At 41.5% G+C, this 18,084-nt stretch overlaps 2 protein-coding genes across 2 annotated transcripts in view; one reads left to right on the top strand and one right to left on the bottom strand.

The window, feature by feature from the left end:
• Positions 1 to 2,464, top strand: part of LOC123987984 — a 3,547-nt gene extending 1,083 nt beyond the window's left edge. The window contains 4 exon segments of the mRNA XM_046286553.1: positions 1,267 to 1,386; positions 1,664 to 2,019; positions 2,021 to 2,267; positions 2,373 to 2,464. Of these exon segments, the coding sequence (XP_046142509.1) occupies positions 1,267 to 1,386; positions 1,664 to 2,019; positions 2,021 to 2,267; positions 2,373 to 2,464 (815 nt within the window).
• Positions 2,465 to 5,932: 3,468 nt separating this feature from the next.
• On the bottom strand, positions 5,933 to 6,978 carry LOC123987985. Its single transcript, XM_046286554.1, has 2 exons — positions 6,646 to 6,978; positions 5,933 to 6,583 (listed from the first exon to the last, which is right to left on the bottom strand). Exons 1-2 carry the CDS (start codon positions 6,976 to 6,978, stop codon positions 5,933 to 5,935), a joined length of 984 nt encoding a protein of 327 aa, XP_046142510.1.
• Between the last annotated feature and the right edge of the window lie 11,106 nt (positions 6,979 to 18,084).

The raw sequence follows: 18,084 nt of genomic DNA on the forward strand, positions 1-18,084 counted from the left end.
ACACTTTGTTCGATTCACATCAATACCTGTGAAATAGTTATTCAGTGAAGCAATGCCGCGACTCAGTTTGTGACTCCTGGGTTTGTGGCACATGTGATTCGTGCTTCGCGCTTTATATATTCAACAAAATCCTTTTATATATATATTCACCTACTAAATTTAATATCAATGTCAAGTCACTGTTCATTAGTAACGGAGAAAATCGTCAGGTCACGTACTCGTGCCCTGCCGAGACCTCTTAGTTGTTCTAAACAATAGTGCCCAGACATTTCAAATAAACACAATCTCGCCCAAAGTAACGAATAACACCATTAATTGCGTTCAATTGATAATTTCGATTCTTGTTAGTCAAATCTCAAGGGTTACTATATATATATATTGTGTGTGAGGAAAGCACGGTACTGAACGAACCACTGAATCTGGAAAAATCCAAGAGACCACGGAAGTGCCTCTGGACAATTCCTAGATAACACGGGACGTTAATACTTGGTGGCCCGTCAGCGACGTGAGACTCTATCCCGCAAGGGCAGACCTCCCGTCGTTCTGATAACTTCATATATATATACATCAATTGATTAAAGTCCATCTATTCTCACAAGACCGAGATGGTTTCAATAGATCGTTCGGCAAAGCACAACACTACGAGCCAGGAGTGGCGTCCGCGTTTTTTGTAAAGTTAACAATAATCGGGTATGAGCGTTATACCACGAGCCAGAAGTGGCGTCCGCGTTTTTTGTAAAGTTAACAATAATCGGGTATGAGCGTTACACCACGAGCCAGGAGTGGCGTCCGCGTTTTCTAAAGTTTCTAACAGTCGGTATAAATTATTACATTACAAGCCAGGAGTGGCGTTCCGCGTTTACTAAATCAAGAATACAAACACAAATAGCTAACGTTCCCCAATGTACAAAACTATTTGAAAATACATAAGCAGACTTTTACCAGATATCTCTCGCTGTTTCTTATCAGACAACCTAAAAATTCCCCGTTACCAAACGAGTAGAAGTAGGAAAAAGTATCCAAAAGAACGGTTACAAATGTATTACAGAAATAATACAGTCTGTAGTGGATAGTGGTTTCTTGCCTGTTGCGCTTATATGCGATCAGGGAAAAACAACGTGGCTGCAATTAACCAATTAAAAGCAGACACAAGGATAAATATGCAGGACAAAGTAGAATATAGTAAGTACTAATGTACTACGGAGCAGTCATCCTTGTATGACATATGTTTATTTCTTTATTTTATTGTATTTTAATATTTTGTAGGTAACACTATCTACCTTGCTGGAGTTGAAATTTGTCCGCTATACGATCCACCTCACCTAATGAAGGGGATCAGAAATAATCTATTAAATAAAGATATAGAATTAGATTTTAAGAATGAAGGTAATGAACGGCGCTTTGCGCAATGGAGAGTTATTGAACTGGCATATAAAATGGATATCTATTCAAAATCTATATGCCGTATTCAGATGAGCATATTTTCAAACAAAAATCAGGAAAATGAAAGTCAAATACGCGACACAAATTTTGAGTCGATCTGTGGCAGGATTCATAGACCACCACACAAAATTTGGTAGTAAGTGTTTTTTTCTATTTTTTTTTTTGTACTGTTTAAACTAATGATTATAGTGCATTTTTTTCAACATTTGTTTACTTGTAGGCGGAATGGAGACAGAGATTGGCCATCTCCGAATGCCGGTAAAGCAAGGCCATGACACGGCGGAAATGGCGTTATTTTTCGACAGGCTATTCGATTCGGTTAATGGTCATTCGGTAAAGCCCGAAACAGAGCTCCGGAGTATAGTTACCAGAAAATCCAACCATGGCGAATTTTGGGGTAGTGCAATAAAGAAATTGTCTGAAATGCGCTTTGTCAGCATCAGTACTCACTGCCCTGTACATACGACCCCAGTACTCAAACATTGGCAAGCAACAATTGGCGGGTTTCAACCCCTGTGGCAATTATTGCAAAGATTAGGATTCAAGTACTTCAGGCCCAGATATTTAAATCAGGATCCCACTTGAAAATTTTTTCGGGTGCATCCGCAGTTTAAATTACAGATACACGAATCCCACAGCAAAACATTTCAAAAGCAATTTTAAAACACTATTAGTCAATAATTTAAGTTCGAAAAATAGTTTCGGAAATTGCGAAACGATTTGCGATGGCAATTTGTTGTTAACATTTGAAACACTAAATACTGGCACTCCCAACCATAATCAGGAATATCCCATTGAAAACATGTTACACCAGAGCACACCAGGTAACTTATTTCCAATTTTGGACAATAGAGACAGTTTTTTAAACCAGACAAATTATAAAGTATTAAGACACCGATCAATTAGAATGTGCGCTGATTGCTGTACAGCAATATCGGAGCAGAATAACAGCGTTCAAAATAACTTTAAAAAAACATATCAGCTCCTGTTGCAACATTTGCCAAATATTTGTCATACGTAGCAGTTAAAAATGCAATTAAAAACTATTTTATTAATTAATATTAATTATTCTTTTCATTGTGCCCAACACGGCAATATTTAACCGATATTTATGTTAACGAATTAGTCACTATCGTCGTAACGGCGTGGTGCAAATTTATAAACACTTTGCTAAAGAGAAGCATGAATACAAATACCCACATAATCTATACAGAAGCGATTAAAAAGGCGAGAAAAATGTATTGCGTAGTAACAGGACAGTTTAATTTCATTTTAAATATATTATAATTTTCATACCATTTCAGATTTATTAATTTATTTTCCTATCCCTGCAGGTGGCTGCTTTAAATCACAGATCTATGATTTACAGATAAGAAATCGGCTAAATCATAAATCTATGATTTTTAGCAGTCACTTTATGACTATCCAAAATTTAGTATTCTATATATATACATATATATATATATCAGTCTGAGAAGTACTATATATATCAGAGACATATATAGTATACTTATATATATATATATGTCTACTTTTAGTACACTCATGACGGATGGTTAGTAGATGGCGCTACAGTCAATGTTAGACTTCTTGTAGAGGGGAGTTTCCGACCCCTGACAGTGACCCATGACAATTATCTGCTTTCAACGTAACAGGTTAATTTAGGAACGAATGCGTAAGTTTTATTTAAATTGTTTTCAAATTTTTCATCATTAACGTAGCCTCCAATTCAAACGTTTATTAATTATTCCATTTGAATCATTTTTATTTGTTGTTTAGAATCCTTAGAATTTCCTTTTTTACATTATAACAGGCGACAAGAGATTAGGTTCCGTATTCATTTTAAACAACGACTAAAAATGTTCTACCAGTTCAGTCTTTTATTGTGCTATGCCAACGGGGTGCCGAGCCGTTCGTTCGCGACCTACGTCAGGCCCGGTTTTTGTAGCCTACACTACAGTCCCTGATCCCACGCGCTGTAGGCGTTCGAATTGGTCGGGGTTTTTTGTTAATAACTCGAAAATGAACCAATATTTTGGCAAAGGAAAAAGTTGTTTAGAATAACCTTAGCGATCATCCCTGTTCGGCTGTCGAGGTAGTCGCGTGACACCTTGTATATCCGCGATGATCCCACTTGCAAAATTTATGGAATTTGTTGTTATTAACCATCTAAATTCGGTTAATTTTTTTGCGGTTTATAGTTATTAGCTAAGCAACAAACACGCAAAATCACCTTACACTATCCTACAAATACTATTTTTTTGGGTTCCAAGGTCCCCAGGATTGATTCTCTTAGGGCCCTTAGTTCCCTGCATCTTAGATGTACGTGGAGAGGTGTTTCGTCGTCCTCCTCACACCTCGGACATATCGACTCCTCTGTGAGTCTCAAGCGCGCGAGGTGTTTCCCTCGTGTACCAGTGTCCTGTCACTAGGCCCACGAGCATGCGCAGTTGCGCCCTGCCCAGGTGAGTTAAGGTGTCACCCAGCTTCTGTCACGGTCCCTCAAGGAGGACCCTTGTGTGTCTCATACCGTTAGCGTTTTGCCAGAGCCTGGTGAATTCCTGGTTCAACCATTCCTTAGCCAGGCCCTTTAACGCACAGGTTGTGACACTAATAGGGTACACATGGCATGGCTGGGAGCTTGTCGCCCCTAGTCGCGCCAGTTCATTAGCCCTCTCGTTACCTGTGATACCAGCGTGACCTGCTACCCATAGCAGCTTGACTCTGTTATTCAGAGATAGCCGCCTCAAAGTCAGTGCACAATCCCTGACTAGCTTCGACCCAATCTCCACTTTGTGGAGGGCTCTAAGCACAGCAAGGCTGTCACTGCAAATATAAATGTGTTTTCCGGAATGAGCCCTGTCCAAATTGTATTTGGCGCAGGCTCAGATGGCAAACACTTCTGCTTGGAAGACCGTAACGTGGTGACCCAGCTTGTGGGTTATTCCGACTCTTGGGCTCTCCCCCGATATCCCGGCTCCGGTGCCGGAGCCGTCTGTAAACCAGACAAGCTCCCCCGGAGTCAGAATGCCGTTTGGATCCTCCAGCCATTTTTCCCTATCAGGGAGGATTATATCATATTCGTGTCTGAAGAGGTACTCCGTCTTGCAGCGGTCTCTATCGTGGGTCAGAATTAGCTCCGACTCCAACTCCCTGAGGATCGCGGTGCGCCCGCCGCTCGCCGGAGACCATTCTTCAGCTTGATGGAGGCGGATGGCTGCTCTCCAAGCCGCAGCCATCACTACTAGCTGGGGTGGCTTGATATCGAACAGTACACCCATCGCCGTAGTGGGCGTGGTTGGGAGCGCACCTGTTATCCCCAGCAGCGCTATTCGATATATTCTCTCTATGGTCCTCCTGTGTGCTCCCCTCTTCATGGAGGTCCACCACACAATCGAGGCGTATGTTATGATAGGTTCAAGGATGGCCTGGTATATTCACCTGACCAACTAGGTATGTTAACCTCATCTGTGAGTTGTAGTTGCGTCCCAAAAAGATGAGGAGCCTTAAAATAAAAGCGTTGTCTTTTTGTGAATAGGACCAACTCCGTTTTGCTCGGGTTAACCGAGAGCGAGTGTGACCGACATCAAGATTCCACGAGTGTGATTGCCTTTGGCAATCTCCTCGCTAATTCCAGCGGGTGTCTGCCTGTGACCGTGACTGAAAAGTCGTCGTCGTAGCCCTGAACCTCAAAGCCTTCTGTAGTGAGTATACGTATGAGTTCGTCAACTACAAGGGTCCATAGCAGGGGGGACAGGGACTCCTCCTTGCGGGCAGCCCCTCACGACGTCGGCCCTCACCGTTTCCTACCCTGGGCTTGCTGTGGCTGTTCTATTCGTCAGCATATTGTGGATCCATCTTACGACGGGATCCTCAATATTGTATCTCCTCGCAGCTTCCTGTATGGCATCATGAGGAGTGTTGTCAAACGCCCCCTCGATGTCGAGGAAGATGCAGAGGGCGGATTCACCGCTCGGTAGTACACCTTCGATGAAACCTACCAGGTTATGAAGTGCCGTCTCGGTGGATTTGCCGTCTTGAAAGGCGTGTTGAGAGGGGTGGAGCGATTTGCTGACCAAGACCTCATATCTGATGTACCTGTCAACCAGCCTCTCCAGCGTTTTAAGCAGGAAAGAGGTGAAGCTGATGGGTCTGTATGACTTAGCATGGTCGTAATTGTCCCTCCTTGGTTTCGGGATGAACACTACCTTGGAGTATCTTCAGGCTTTGGATACATAACCCTTCGCTAGGTAGGATTTGAAGATTTCACCCGGGCCTCTGTACAGGTCCTCTCCGCCCTCCTGAAGGAGTGCTGGAAAGATCCCATCTGTGCCTAGGCTCTTGAATCTCTTAACGGAGCCGATGGCGCCCACTTCACCCTGTTGATCACCTTCTCAGCTATTCTCCAGTCTGCTGGAGCGGAGCCGGTGTACGCGATGTCTCTGCGAATCCGCCCCCGACCCTCCGCTACTGAGCCCGGGAAATGTGTCTAGATCAGGTGTTCTAGCGTTTCTCTTTGATTGTTCGTCAGAAGCACCTCGGTCTCTTTGCAGAAGGTCTTCCAGGCCGTCCTCTTGCTGGTTCTTATTAACTTTTTGTAAGCTTGCTGGGACCTTTTGTAGTTGTCCCTTGCTGGCTCTGTATTGGCCTTCATGGCTTTATTCAGTAGTCTACGGGTGTCCTTCCTGGCTTGGTCCAATTTCTTGTTCCACCAGGGGACCCTTTTGTTACTGTTTCTGGTTCTGGCAGGGCAGGCAGCCTCGTAGGCTTGAGTGATGGCGGAGCTCAAGTGCTTCACCGCTTGGTCAATTTCGCCTACGGTCCTAGGACGCTGACAGTGCCCCTTTAGCCTCCTCAGCCTCCTCTTCAGGCCCTCTTTATAGAGTGCCCAGTTGGTGGCCTTTGGGTTCCTGTAAGCCTCGCCAGTGCCGCCTCCCCTGTCACCTATTAGGTTAAAAGTAATAAGGCGATGATCCGAGAGTGTGCTCTCGTCCCGAACTTGCCAATGTTTGACGACCTGTGCCACCTTTGCGGAGCCCAGGGTCAGATCAATTACCTTCTGTCTACGGGAGGTAACAAAGTTAGGGGCGGAGTCTATGTTGAGGATCTCCAGACCCGTGGTGGCGAGGTTGCTGTGCCTCTGCCATTGGTGTTGGTATTGTACTATACGGTGTGATGCGAGTTGGCATCGTAGCCGATCACCAGATGCAGACCGGTGACAACACAGTGGTCTATCAGTGCCCCGAATCCCCTCGTAGGTGGAGGGTCCACTGAATCATACGGAAGGTACGCCGAGCAAACCATCAGCTCTGACGTATTCCCACCGAGGTTAAGTTTAACCTTAACCGCTGAGAGATCAGCTGTGCAGAATTCGTTAAGTTTCAGGGCCGCTATCTCCTTCTTGACGAAGATGCAAGCCCTGGGCCTTGTGGATGTGGCATCATAGTAGAGTGAGCCGCACCCCGTATTGAGCCCCCCTACACATTCCTTGTGGATCCAAGGTTCTTGTATGAGGGCTATATTTGTCTGCCCCATCGTTAGGTGACACAGGTGAATGTCCGTTGCCGCCTTGCAATGTTGCCGGTTAATCTGCGAGAACTTGGTACGGTCTGGCACCTTGTTGGTGTCAGATGTGGTCCGGTTTCGCTTAGTCAAAGTAGGTGGGATTGGTTTCTGGCCGGGGCCCATGGCAGCTACTTTTGAGGGGGGCCCCTACCAGGGCCCGTCTCTCTCTTACCTACAGAACCTCTCTCTTATCTACAGAAACTATCTCTCTTATCTACAGAAACCCGGTCCTTTTTGTCGCCTCCGCCGTGGTTGGCCTTCCTCTTGACATTCCTGCCTTGGGAATGCTCCCACTGGTCGAAGGTTGCGTTTCGGCGGCCTTCGGTCCTTGAGAGGATCTGGCAGCCTGAGTATGGCCTCCGTCGCCACCGGAGGGCCGGGGATGACTGTTACTATCCTTTTAACCCCTAGACTACGGCAGACTTTGAGACGCACCGGCCGTCCCATACGGTAGGAATTCAGTTATGACGTACGCCGAAAACGGCGAAATTTTGGGTAGGGATGCATTTTTGCGAAAACATGTTTCAATAATCAAAAAACTGAATTTTACTACATTAAACCAATATTATTTTTTTTTACAATATATCTAGTAATCTGGTAAAGTGTGATACAATTCGAAACATGGATAAATACATAATCCTACATCACATTTCTTACATTCGTAATGTGTCTCACTTCTTTTGTTATGTTTTCGACACACTACACATTTGCGTCTTGCGTTTTTCCGAATTGCTGCATTTTTTACGTATGGAGACGGAAAATGCCTTTGTGTCAAACGAAAAGGTTCATTATTAGGATTTGCACCTTTTGATTTACATTCATGTATTCTACCTGAGCGGTATTTGTGTAAAACTTGTTTTATTAAATGTAAATGAAATTTAGAAAAAGATAAGTTTCTTCCAGTTAAATACTTGTATAAAATAAATGTATTATACATATATAGCTAAATCTAATAAATGAAAGAAAAATTTTTTGTACCATTTTAAACATTTTCTGGTAAAATTTAAGCTATACAAAATCTGATCAACTTTGTCAACCGCCCCCATTGTGTTATTGTAATCAATTACACATTGTGGTTTGAATATTTTTTCTTTTGTTAGATAATGTATCTTATTTGTATCAATCATATTGGGAGAATGATAGGTGGAAATCATCCACACTTCCCTTTTGTCCATCTATTTCAAGGCTAATATATTTTTTGTTGAACGAAATTCACATTCACCTTTGTTAATCTTTTTATTCAATTCTGGTATACCCAACCTGTTTTTTCTTACCGTTCCATATGCGTTGGTTAAGTTTTTATGTAACTCGAGGAATAAACTGGGACTGCTGTACCAATTATCGGTCACGAGTGTGTGACCTTTTCCAAGATATGGTTCCAGAAGTGTCATTACTATCTGTCCGGACTTTCCTATCGATTTTGATGGTATATCTTTAGAAATTATCATGTTTGCCCCAGAATATACAAGTAAATCTTGAATATAGCCAGTCTTACTATCACACAAGACAAAGGATTTTATCCCAAACCTGCTTCTTTTTGACGGTACATATTGTTTGAAATAACATCTTCCTTTAAACAGTAACAAACTTTCATCTATACATAATTTTTCATAAGGATAAAATGCATTTTTAAAGGATGTTCTTAATTTTTCAACGATATAGCGTATTTTCATAATTGGATCCTGATTTGTAATGTTGTTATCACAAAAATGCATGTTTTTTAGTAATAGTGTATATCGATCCCTTGATATTATTTCTCAAAACGATTCTGTTCTTATCAGCTTATCTTTACACCAATATTCTGATATAGATATCTTATGTATTCGTGCCATTAGCATGGTGACGGCCAAAAAATTATACATTTCGGGAACAGTGGTTGCATTAGAATTAAATATATCGCCTCTTGTAGTATTTTCAGAATATTTGTTACTTTGTTCGACAATGAATTCCATCAGTTCTTCCGAAAAGAAAATTTGAAATATTTCAAGAATAGATGATTGCCCATTTATATTTGTTTTGATTCCACTATTCTCGTCATCAAATTTATGAATTATAGGTTGAAAACCTCTTTGTGTCCAGGAAAATGAGGTTTTACATTTTGTTTGCTTTGATGCAGCTTTTGTGCTTTTATCTTCTGATTCCGACGAAGAGGATACAAGGCGACGTTTTTTAAATTTACGCTTATAAAAAGGAACAGGCATTTCAAAATCACTTGGTTCCTCAGAATCACAAATATCTCGTATATCACGTTTGCATGTTTTTGTGCTCATTTTCTTATTCCGATGTTTCATTTAGGGACAAAACAAAAAAGTAACTGTAAAATATAAATAAACTATTTGTGAAATGAGAAGCGATATGGGACGATTCGATGAGGCGAGAACAATTACCACGGTACGAATTGATGTCTTCAGAATTTGTTTAGTGACTGCCCCGGACGATGCGAATAACGGAACACGTGCCTCCAGTCCCACTACTTTCCCTTTTTCTCAGGAAATATAACCGCCAACATCGGACGGTCGCAATTGCTGGAATTCGAAGTCACAGCTCGACAGCGGAGTATCGTCTTACAATACTCGGAATTATACGCGTTGCCTAACATATTTTGGGTTATTACGCATCGCCTACATATTTAAATAACATGTGATTAATGGAATATGTAACAGCGAAACTAGCATTCACCTTCGTCTAGCTGAGATAAGATCTACCAGAATAATTATCGATAAAATTTTCAGGGCGCCTATAGGCGCCTTCCGTGCCAGGAAACCAAACTGCATCGAGCGCCTTTAGGCGCCCTCAGTCTCAGACGACCACAGTGGGATAAGCGTCTATAGGCGCTCTCAGTGTCACAAACGCAAAATTTCTAAGCGCCTATAGGCGCCCACAGTAGCCTAGGGGTTAAGCCTCGGGAGGTGCTGGCCACCCATCACCTGGAGGTCCGCTCCCTCCCAAGGCTTAATGCTGGCGGCAGTGGCCCTCAGCCACTCCACCGCTCCGGTGTCCGAGCAGGTCACTAAGACCAGGCCTCCTTCGAACCGGCACTCGTTGAAGCGCGGCATGGTGCCCCCCATGTGGAGCCCATAAAGCGCTCTCACGATCGCCTGCTCGATGGCGGAAGCCTGCGCCTCAGTGAGGGTTGAATCCGTATAGTTGGCCGACGCAATTGCCAGCCTCCTCTCCGTCGTCAGCGCCTCCCTAAAGCTAATTTGGCGAAGGAAAGATCCTTTTCCGTTTTTTGGTGCATGGTTGGGTGTTTGGGGAACCGGATGGTCGGGACCTTTTGAGCCCTTTACCATCCGCCTCCTTGCCGCCCGCCTGCGACGTCCCTGCGAAGGGTTGCCCGATTACCGGGCCTCCCTTCGCAGCAGCCGTCGTCGGGCCACCCCAGCCTTGCGTGTTGTGTCCGTGGTGGCAGTCCTGTCGGAGTTCCCTAGCAGCGCTAAAAGCGTCCTCCGGGCCCTCTTCTTGGCTGCCCTACAACGTTTCACCTTCTTCCATGCTACCGGGTCCAGATCCGGGATTTCTCCCTGATCGGCCCCGGTCGCACCAGAGGAAGACTCCTCATTGAGGGTGAGCATGTCCAGGGCTGGCAAGGTTGTAACTTCGCCTGTCGCAAACGTGCTCTCCCCTGGAACGCCCGTCAGCGATGTTTCGGAGGTTGTCCCCAAACTTGGATCCCTTGCCTCCTCAACCGGCCCGCTTCCGGGTGGGTTTGTGTTTGTGTTTGTGTTTGTGTTTGTGTTTGTGTTTGTGTTCGTGCCCGTGTCTGTCTGTGTGTTGTTTTCTTTATTTTTGTTTAAATCGTCGATATGTGTCCCACGAGTAGTCGGGAAATATAGGTCCGCCTCTACAGAGCCCGCTTAGACGGGTAAGCCTGGATACAATGGAGGGGCGCCTGATACCCTAAGGGCATCGTTCCTGACACCATTACCCCGGTGCCATCCAGCTCTCGGCACGATTGCTTACACCTTAGCTTGGAGAGCTGGTCCGCGACGTGGCTTTAGTTCCCCTCCAAAGGTTTTTAGGCCCTCAGGGGTCCCTTATAGCACCCGTTGGCCGGGGCAGTCCGTGGGCACATCTTCCCCGTATCCCGGTCACCTGAGGTGAGCCGTTCTACGGTACTTGAGGCGCACTTCACGCACCCGGCCGTCCTCCTATCCGCCACCCGGAGACGCGCTCGGTTGGGGCTCAGCCTGGATCGACCGAAGGTCGTCCTGGTTCCCCGCTCCCTTGCGGGGGATAGGGTACTCCGAGCTACAAATACTACACGTTCCACTAAAAAGTGTGAAATAAAATAATTTTTAACAAAAAAAAATCCGACTTCGGAATGTACTAAAAAGTGTAAAATAATTTCTATTTCATTTATACCAATATTCCATAGCTATTAATAACATCTACTTAATCGTTAAATAGAATACTAAATACATTTCAAAGTTTTCGGAGGGGGCGCAAAATTAAAAACTTTTCTTCTGCTATGTTGCGGAAAATGCGAGTCTGGAGAGGTCAGCGAAAGAAGCACCCTCTTTGTTGCGAACACAGAGTTTATTGCACACAGAAAAGAAATATATTTACAAAAGCGTTTACAGAGTGTTCCCAAATCACAAAAACAAATAAGAGTATGTACAGTAAATTGCACTTAATCTACGACGACACTAATTTAAGCGAGGACTGAAATGGATACTACACAGCGCGGTCAGAACAATTACGCGACGTGTGTACAAGAAACTTGATCGAACAGCGAGATCTGCGAACACGTCGTTACACATCGAATGATCGATCAAGAAGAAGGAAATCAATCATGGCGTCGATCCTGCCGGTTCCGCGTGGACAAAGTGGGCCCGAGAGGTGCTGCCGCTATCGGTAACGACGCACCGACGAAATACTTTCGTTGCCAACTTCGGCGTTCTGCGTAGACTTGGGGAATTTCGCCAACATACTAGGAAGATCCTAGTTCAGGCGTTGGCAACCTATGACAAATGACCCATTTGATAATTTCAAGTAAACAACATTCAACGGGAATCAACATACCTATTGCGGATTAACTATACTGCAGTTCACGAGAGACCACACTTAACTCGCACAGTTCACTAGCTTTAGGGACATTTTTAATGACGTGTATCGCATATCTTTACTATATCATCATCGGTTATCAGTTATCGTACGTCATATATTTCTGTTGGCCATTTATATGATCGCAATGTACCTAGCAAGCTGTAGAGGGGAATCACACAGGTTATTAAAAATGTCCCTGGACCTAGTGAGCTGCGTGAGTTAAATATGGTCTCTCGTGAATTACAGTATACGTGTACATCAGAAGTTCTACTAACTTCTGATACAATCGTTACAACTACAAATGTTTTCTGCCGTATCTATAACGTTTCGACTTTGCTTTCTTACGACTTATTAATTACCAAGTTTGCCATACCGCATTCAAATCGTTATTGGTAGGATCGTATATTCGGGTATTTTTAATTTTGCGCCGCCTCCGAAAACTTTGAAATGTATTTGGTATCCTGGTTAACGATTAAGTAGATATTATTAATAGCTATGGAATATTGGTATAAATGAAATAGAAATCATTTTACACTTTTTAGTGCATTTCGAAGTCGGATTTTATTTTGTTAAAAATTATTTTATGTTAATTGATCTTGAATTGATTGGATAAATTGGTTTCCTCTTTTTCATGTGTGAGAGAGACACTCGATTTCGTAGATTCCATTTTTCGTCTCGATAATTGCATAAATGGAATTTTCGCGGGTACACCACACACGGGTAGACTTTGCTACAGGTCGGTCAGGTCCGCTTTAACGCTAATAAACACCATACTTTGAGAAAAATGGAATTTTCGAAACTGTACGATTGAGACAGACGCTGTTGTAAGCAAACAACATGGCTGCCGAATGCTGTGTTTGGCTACATTTTAGCGAATATTGGACAATTTAATCGTTTTTTTACTGATAACAGAGCTGACCAACTTTCCTTGAACTAGAACAATATCACTGAAATTCGATTTTTCACAATTTATCACTTCTGGAAGACGTAAAATGGCATCTACGATTTGCACGCATCAGACGTCAAATAGACATAAGAATAGTTCACTGATTCTCCGTCAGAGGCATTGATGGTATATTTGACCACGTTATCATCAGGGTCGATAAAAACACAAATCAGTCGATAAATGTAAATTCGATAAATCAGACGATAAATGTAAGGCATAGTTGCCGTAACGTATTAAGACTTCTGTCACGGTGTTGCCACATCTGTTACAATTGTAACAGTCTCGAACCGATTTTGATTCCTGCCAGACATAGAAAAGAATAGTGCGCTCGAGAGAAAGAGATCCGAGAATGAAACAATACATATACTAATGTGTGCAACCATAAAACTTTTTTATTCATATTTATAATCATGTTTTTTTATCAATGAAATTGCAGATAGAATACTTGAAATGATATGCCAGAAAAATGAATTATAAAACTTGCACCATATACAGTGAAAACTTGATAAATGTAACTATTGCCGGTCCACTTCACAACTGTTATGGAATAGGAGAATCATTTTTCGAATTTAATTGTCTAGTCAATAAACACTGATTAGAAACAGTCAGTAGCTAAAGACGAAAGAGAAACTGAAACCGGGATTTATTGCCTTCATTTAAATGCCCCATGTCAATGTGACCATACTAATGCACAGAATAAAGTTTTTTATTTTGTCCTTTTATTAATAAAAATTTCACTATCATGTGCAGAAGATTTTTCTGATTAAAATGAGCTAAACACAATATAAATCGGTCAACATTTAGTAGCATAATTTTGGGTTAAATGTTATGCTTGCAAGTCTTTCTCTCCTTGTTTATCCTTCTTGCGTTATCCTTTTCTATGTTCGGAAACATCAAAGAACGACGGATTCGTGATGCTGGTAGGGGTAGAATGAATGAAATAATACACATAACGTAAGTACGCGACCATGAAACTTATAGGAATGAAAACTACATAACATAATAATTTCAAGAAGGGAATAAGAAATAAAGAAATGTAATGATTTATAATGTTTATTTATACATATATATATTTTTACTATATGTTAACAATAATAGGCCGCCCGCCGCCGCCACCTCCTACCGACCCTCTTTCCTCTTCTACCTCCACGGCGATCACCGTATAGCATTTTTTGCTTACTTTTTTCATCTGAAATATAATAACAGTAAACATAATACTGTAGACGTACAGTAAACATAAGTTTACTTATTCATTATGCAGCTAACTTTAAACAAAAAGTAGTCGTAACAACGACCGTTTGCTACGCAGTCAAGACGTTTGTGACGTCACAGCTAATAATAGCTGTGGAATACCGATATAAATGAAATAGAAATTATTTTATACTTTTTAGTGCATTTCGAAGTCGGATTTTTTTTTTGTTAAAAATTATTTTATTTCACACTTTTTAGTGGAACGAGCAGTATTCGAAGGATACCGTATTAGCAACCAATTGGTAAAGAAACGAAGTTTACTTGCAGGGACAACTTTGAAAAATTGCGATCGGTATATTCCTTGGAGCGTAACCCTAAAGAATAGGCTTTTTATTATAATAATAATAGTTATTAACAATAAGAAGTTACATAAATTTTGGGAAATGGAATCATCGTGGAATGATCTACGAAATGTGAAAACTCTCATCGCAATCGGTGCATTACTTGAACCAGAACGTATTTTGCAGTAATGAATACCGTTCGGAATAAAAAAATGCGAAATGTTTTTATAACGGGACCAATCGGAAGACATATCCTACAAGACGCAAAAGATTTCATTCCGATTGGTCTATCCGTCTCGGAGTAATCAGCGAACGTACATTTAGAAAAAAAAGTCGATAGGAATAAAAAAATGCTAATATTTTTTTTTTGCGGGACCAATGGGGAATTGTACTGTACAAGATGCAAAAAGTTTCATTCCGATTGGTCCATCCGTCTCAGAATAACTGGTGAACATACACCACACGTACATGAAATAGTACGTTTTTGCAATAAAAACCGTTCGGAATGAAAAATGTAGAATGTTTTTTTAACGGGACCAATGGGGAGACATACTTTAGAAGATACAAAATATTTCGTTCCAATTGGTCCATCCGTCTCAGAATAATCGGCGAACAAAGGCAGAGAAAATCACAATAGTTTTTCACGAATATCTCGAAAACTAAAGGTTTCCGTTCATTATACATAATGAAAAGTTATTCAGAATCATGCCCCCGACAATATATTAAAGGATCATTGAAGTCATTCTATGTTGAGATTAGAAACTTCCCGTTTTTTTGCAATAAAAACCGTTCGGAATGAAAAAATATAGAATGTTTTTATAACGGGACCAATCGGAAGACATATCCTACAAGATGCAAAAAGTTTAGTTCCAATTGGTCCATCCGTCTCGGAGTAATCGGTGAACAAAGCCAGAAAAAAAAAAAGAAAAAAAATATACTGATCGAATTGAGTATCCTCCTCCTTTTCGAAGTCGGATAAAAAATGCCCTTCCTTGCGCCTCCCGTAGGGGAATTTCTTCCAAGTGCAGCGCACCGGACGGAAAACGCAATGGGTTATGGAAATTTAACCCGGACGTAACATAAGTAATATAAAAAAGTATTGAATATAATTAAATAATATAATGAATTCATGTAATTAATTAACAAAGGTTGCGCCCTGTTTTCGAAATACAAAAAGAAAATAATTGTATTAGTTGAGTACAGTGAGTATGCCCTGGATTAGAAAATACAAAGAAAATACAAAGAAAATAACAATCGCGTTTGTGCTAAAATTTGAAATACAATGGAAGAAAATCAGATTATTAGTTACAAAGTAATTTGTCCTAAAATAAAATACAAAGAAAAATAAATTAATTAGTGAACGTGGCTCTAGATACGATTATCAAACTTTAAATCTATAACTTGAATTTATAATTTAAATAAAATGATTGATTGTCGGAAAATTGGCTAGGATCCGTTCTGACACTGTAGCAGCTAGCAGTACGTTCGGGCAGTACGTTCGGCCGCAGTACGATTTCTGGGCAAATTAGCCGTCACTGATAGGCCGCATCCAAGGAGCTTCTGCTTTCGCTCGCTCGTTCAGCTTGGTAGCGAACACTGCAAGACGGTATCGTCGCTCTAGAGCCAGTGTACTGGTAGGCCGCACCTAAGGAGCTTCTGCTTTTGCTCGCTCGTTAAGCTTGGTTGCGAACCTGACACGCAGGAGAACCGCTGTGAACCGGTAGTTGAGCGATCCGGGTCCGACGCGGAACCTTTGCCGCCTTGCCAACAAAAGAATCTAATGTTACTGAATTCTAAATAAAAATCGTACCATAGACCCGTGTCGGACTACGATCAGAATCTAAGTGAAATAGCTCTGCACGGCACGCTCGTATTTATATCACAGAACTGCTGATGTAGCAGTTTTTTCTATATGTACTTTTGATACCGGAAGTGTTCGGACTTTGACCTGCGCGTACGTGACTCCGCACGTATCGCTATCTCTGTTTACGCATAGTTGCTATCTCTTTCTATTCTGCGCTCTGTTTCTATCTCTTTCTACGCGCTGTTGCTATTTCTATCTATTCCGCGTGCTGCGCTGCGCTGTGTCGATCTTTTATCGGCGCGGTAGTTTTATCGACGCCATAATTATCGATATATATTTTTGGAGTATAAAAAATTTTTTGTTAAATATAAATATTAATAAATACAAGATTTTTCCTTAGTTATTGAATATAAATATAATTATTGATTTGAATCAGACTCGTACAATAATAATAAAAAAAACGAACTGTTACAATTTCTAATTATATAAAAACGAAAAATAAATAAATATTTTAATAAATACTGATTATGAAATTTCTTCTTATTTATTCTTCCTCTTGCGGGATGTTACAGCCTTCCCCCTGTGTTGGTCTCTTGTCCTCAAGAGACTCTTCTGTTGATCGTTGTTGTTGGCAGATGTAACATTGGCATTTTTCTTTGTCATTCCTGGGGAATGCGGCCAGTCTTCCGAAATATTTGAGGATCCTTGCATGTCGTCTTCTTGGATCCGTTTTGTTTAATTTTTTGAAGATTTTCCAATTTAGTTCCGGGATATCAATGAGGGTTAACCTCCATGGCGTGTCTACTTCTTGGTTTTCCTTATGTTGTGTTGGAGCCTTTGGAGAATATTTGGAATAATTAGTAAAATTATTGAATAAATAAAAAGTATACTTGTACCTCATTTAGTCGTTTTAATGCTTTTTTTAAGCGTTTTAATTGTTGGCGTTTGCCTGCATGTCGAACCATTTTTGCAGTTGAAAATTTTGAAAATAAATATGGCGTTCGCCTAGCTGGCGCTTTACGCCTTCTTTCTTTCTTTATCCTTCTTTCTCTGTCTTTCCTCTTTTAGGAAAGACCATAATGGCGGTTAAGGATTCTCATTGAATAAATGAATGCTTTTGTAGTGATGAAATTATACTTTAATTATATATTATGTAGACTAATTCGTGAAGGAGGAAAACACTTTCAAATCTGTCAGGCTAATTCTTTATTAAATTCGACGAGTGGTAGACGTTCACAAAAATACAGACAGCGTTGGCCGGTGTCTAACCCTATATATCTGGTACCCCAAAAGGTGGGGAAGAGTCTCGATGGAGAGTGGGCGAAGGGGTGGTTTTCAAAACTAGGAAAAACCCATTTCCCCGCCAGCGGTCATTCGGCTGGTACCGTTGCACGGCCACTCGGGAGACTCGGCCTTCTGCTAATTTCTGTAGCCAGTAATAAATTCAAGAATCGCCTCGACTTTAAATCACATGCGAAATAAACTAAGGCTACCCTAATCCTGTGCTCAAGGTGCTGACCAGCTGGTAAAAATTAGCAAGTAATGGTTCCTTGGTTTTTACTGCTGCTACGGCAGGCCCTCGTCGCTCCAATGCCCGCTGTGACATTGTAAAATAGTCTAACGGTCTACAATTACCTTTTCTTTTCTTTTTTTTTTTTCTAGGTAAGTACATATATATCACAATGATAGTTATTTTTAGTGCTGCCAAAATAGATTATTTAAGTATATTAAGTTACACTCTTCGG

Source organism: Osmia bicornis, chromosome 7 (genome assembly GCF_907164935.1).
Source record: "Osmia bicornis bicornis chromosome 7, iOsmBic2.1, whole genome shotgun sequence".
Lineage (NCBI taxonomy): Eukaryota > Metazoa > Arthropoda > Insecta > Hymenoptera > Megachilidae > Osmia > Osmia bicornis.

What these genes read in the sequence shown, in the direction of transcription:
- LOC123987985 (XM_046286554.1), bottom strand. Translation starts at nt 6,978, where the DNA reads ATGGGGCAGACAAATATAGCCCTCATACAAGAACCTTGGATCCACAAG. An exon ending in TTGTCACCGGTCTGCATCTG is followed by an intron (nt 6,584 to 6,645) that starts GTGATCGGCTAC and finishes CACCAATGGCAG; the next exon opens with AGGCACAGCAACCTCGCCAC.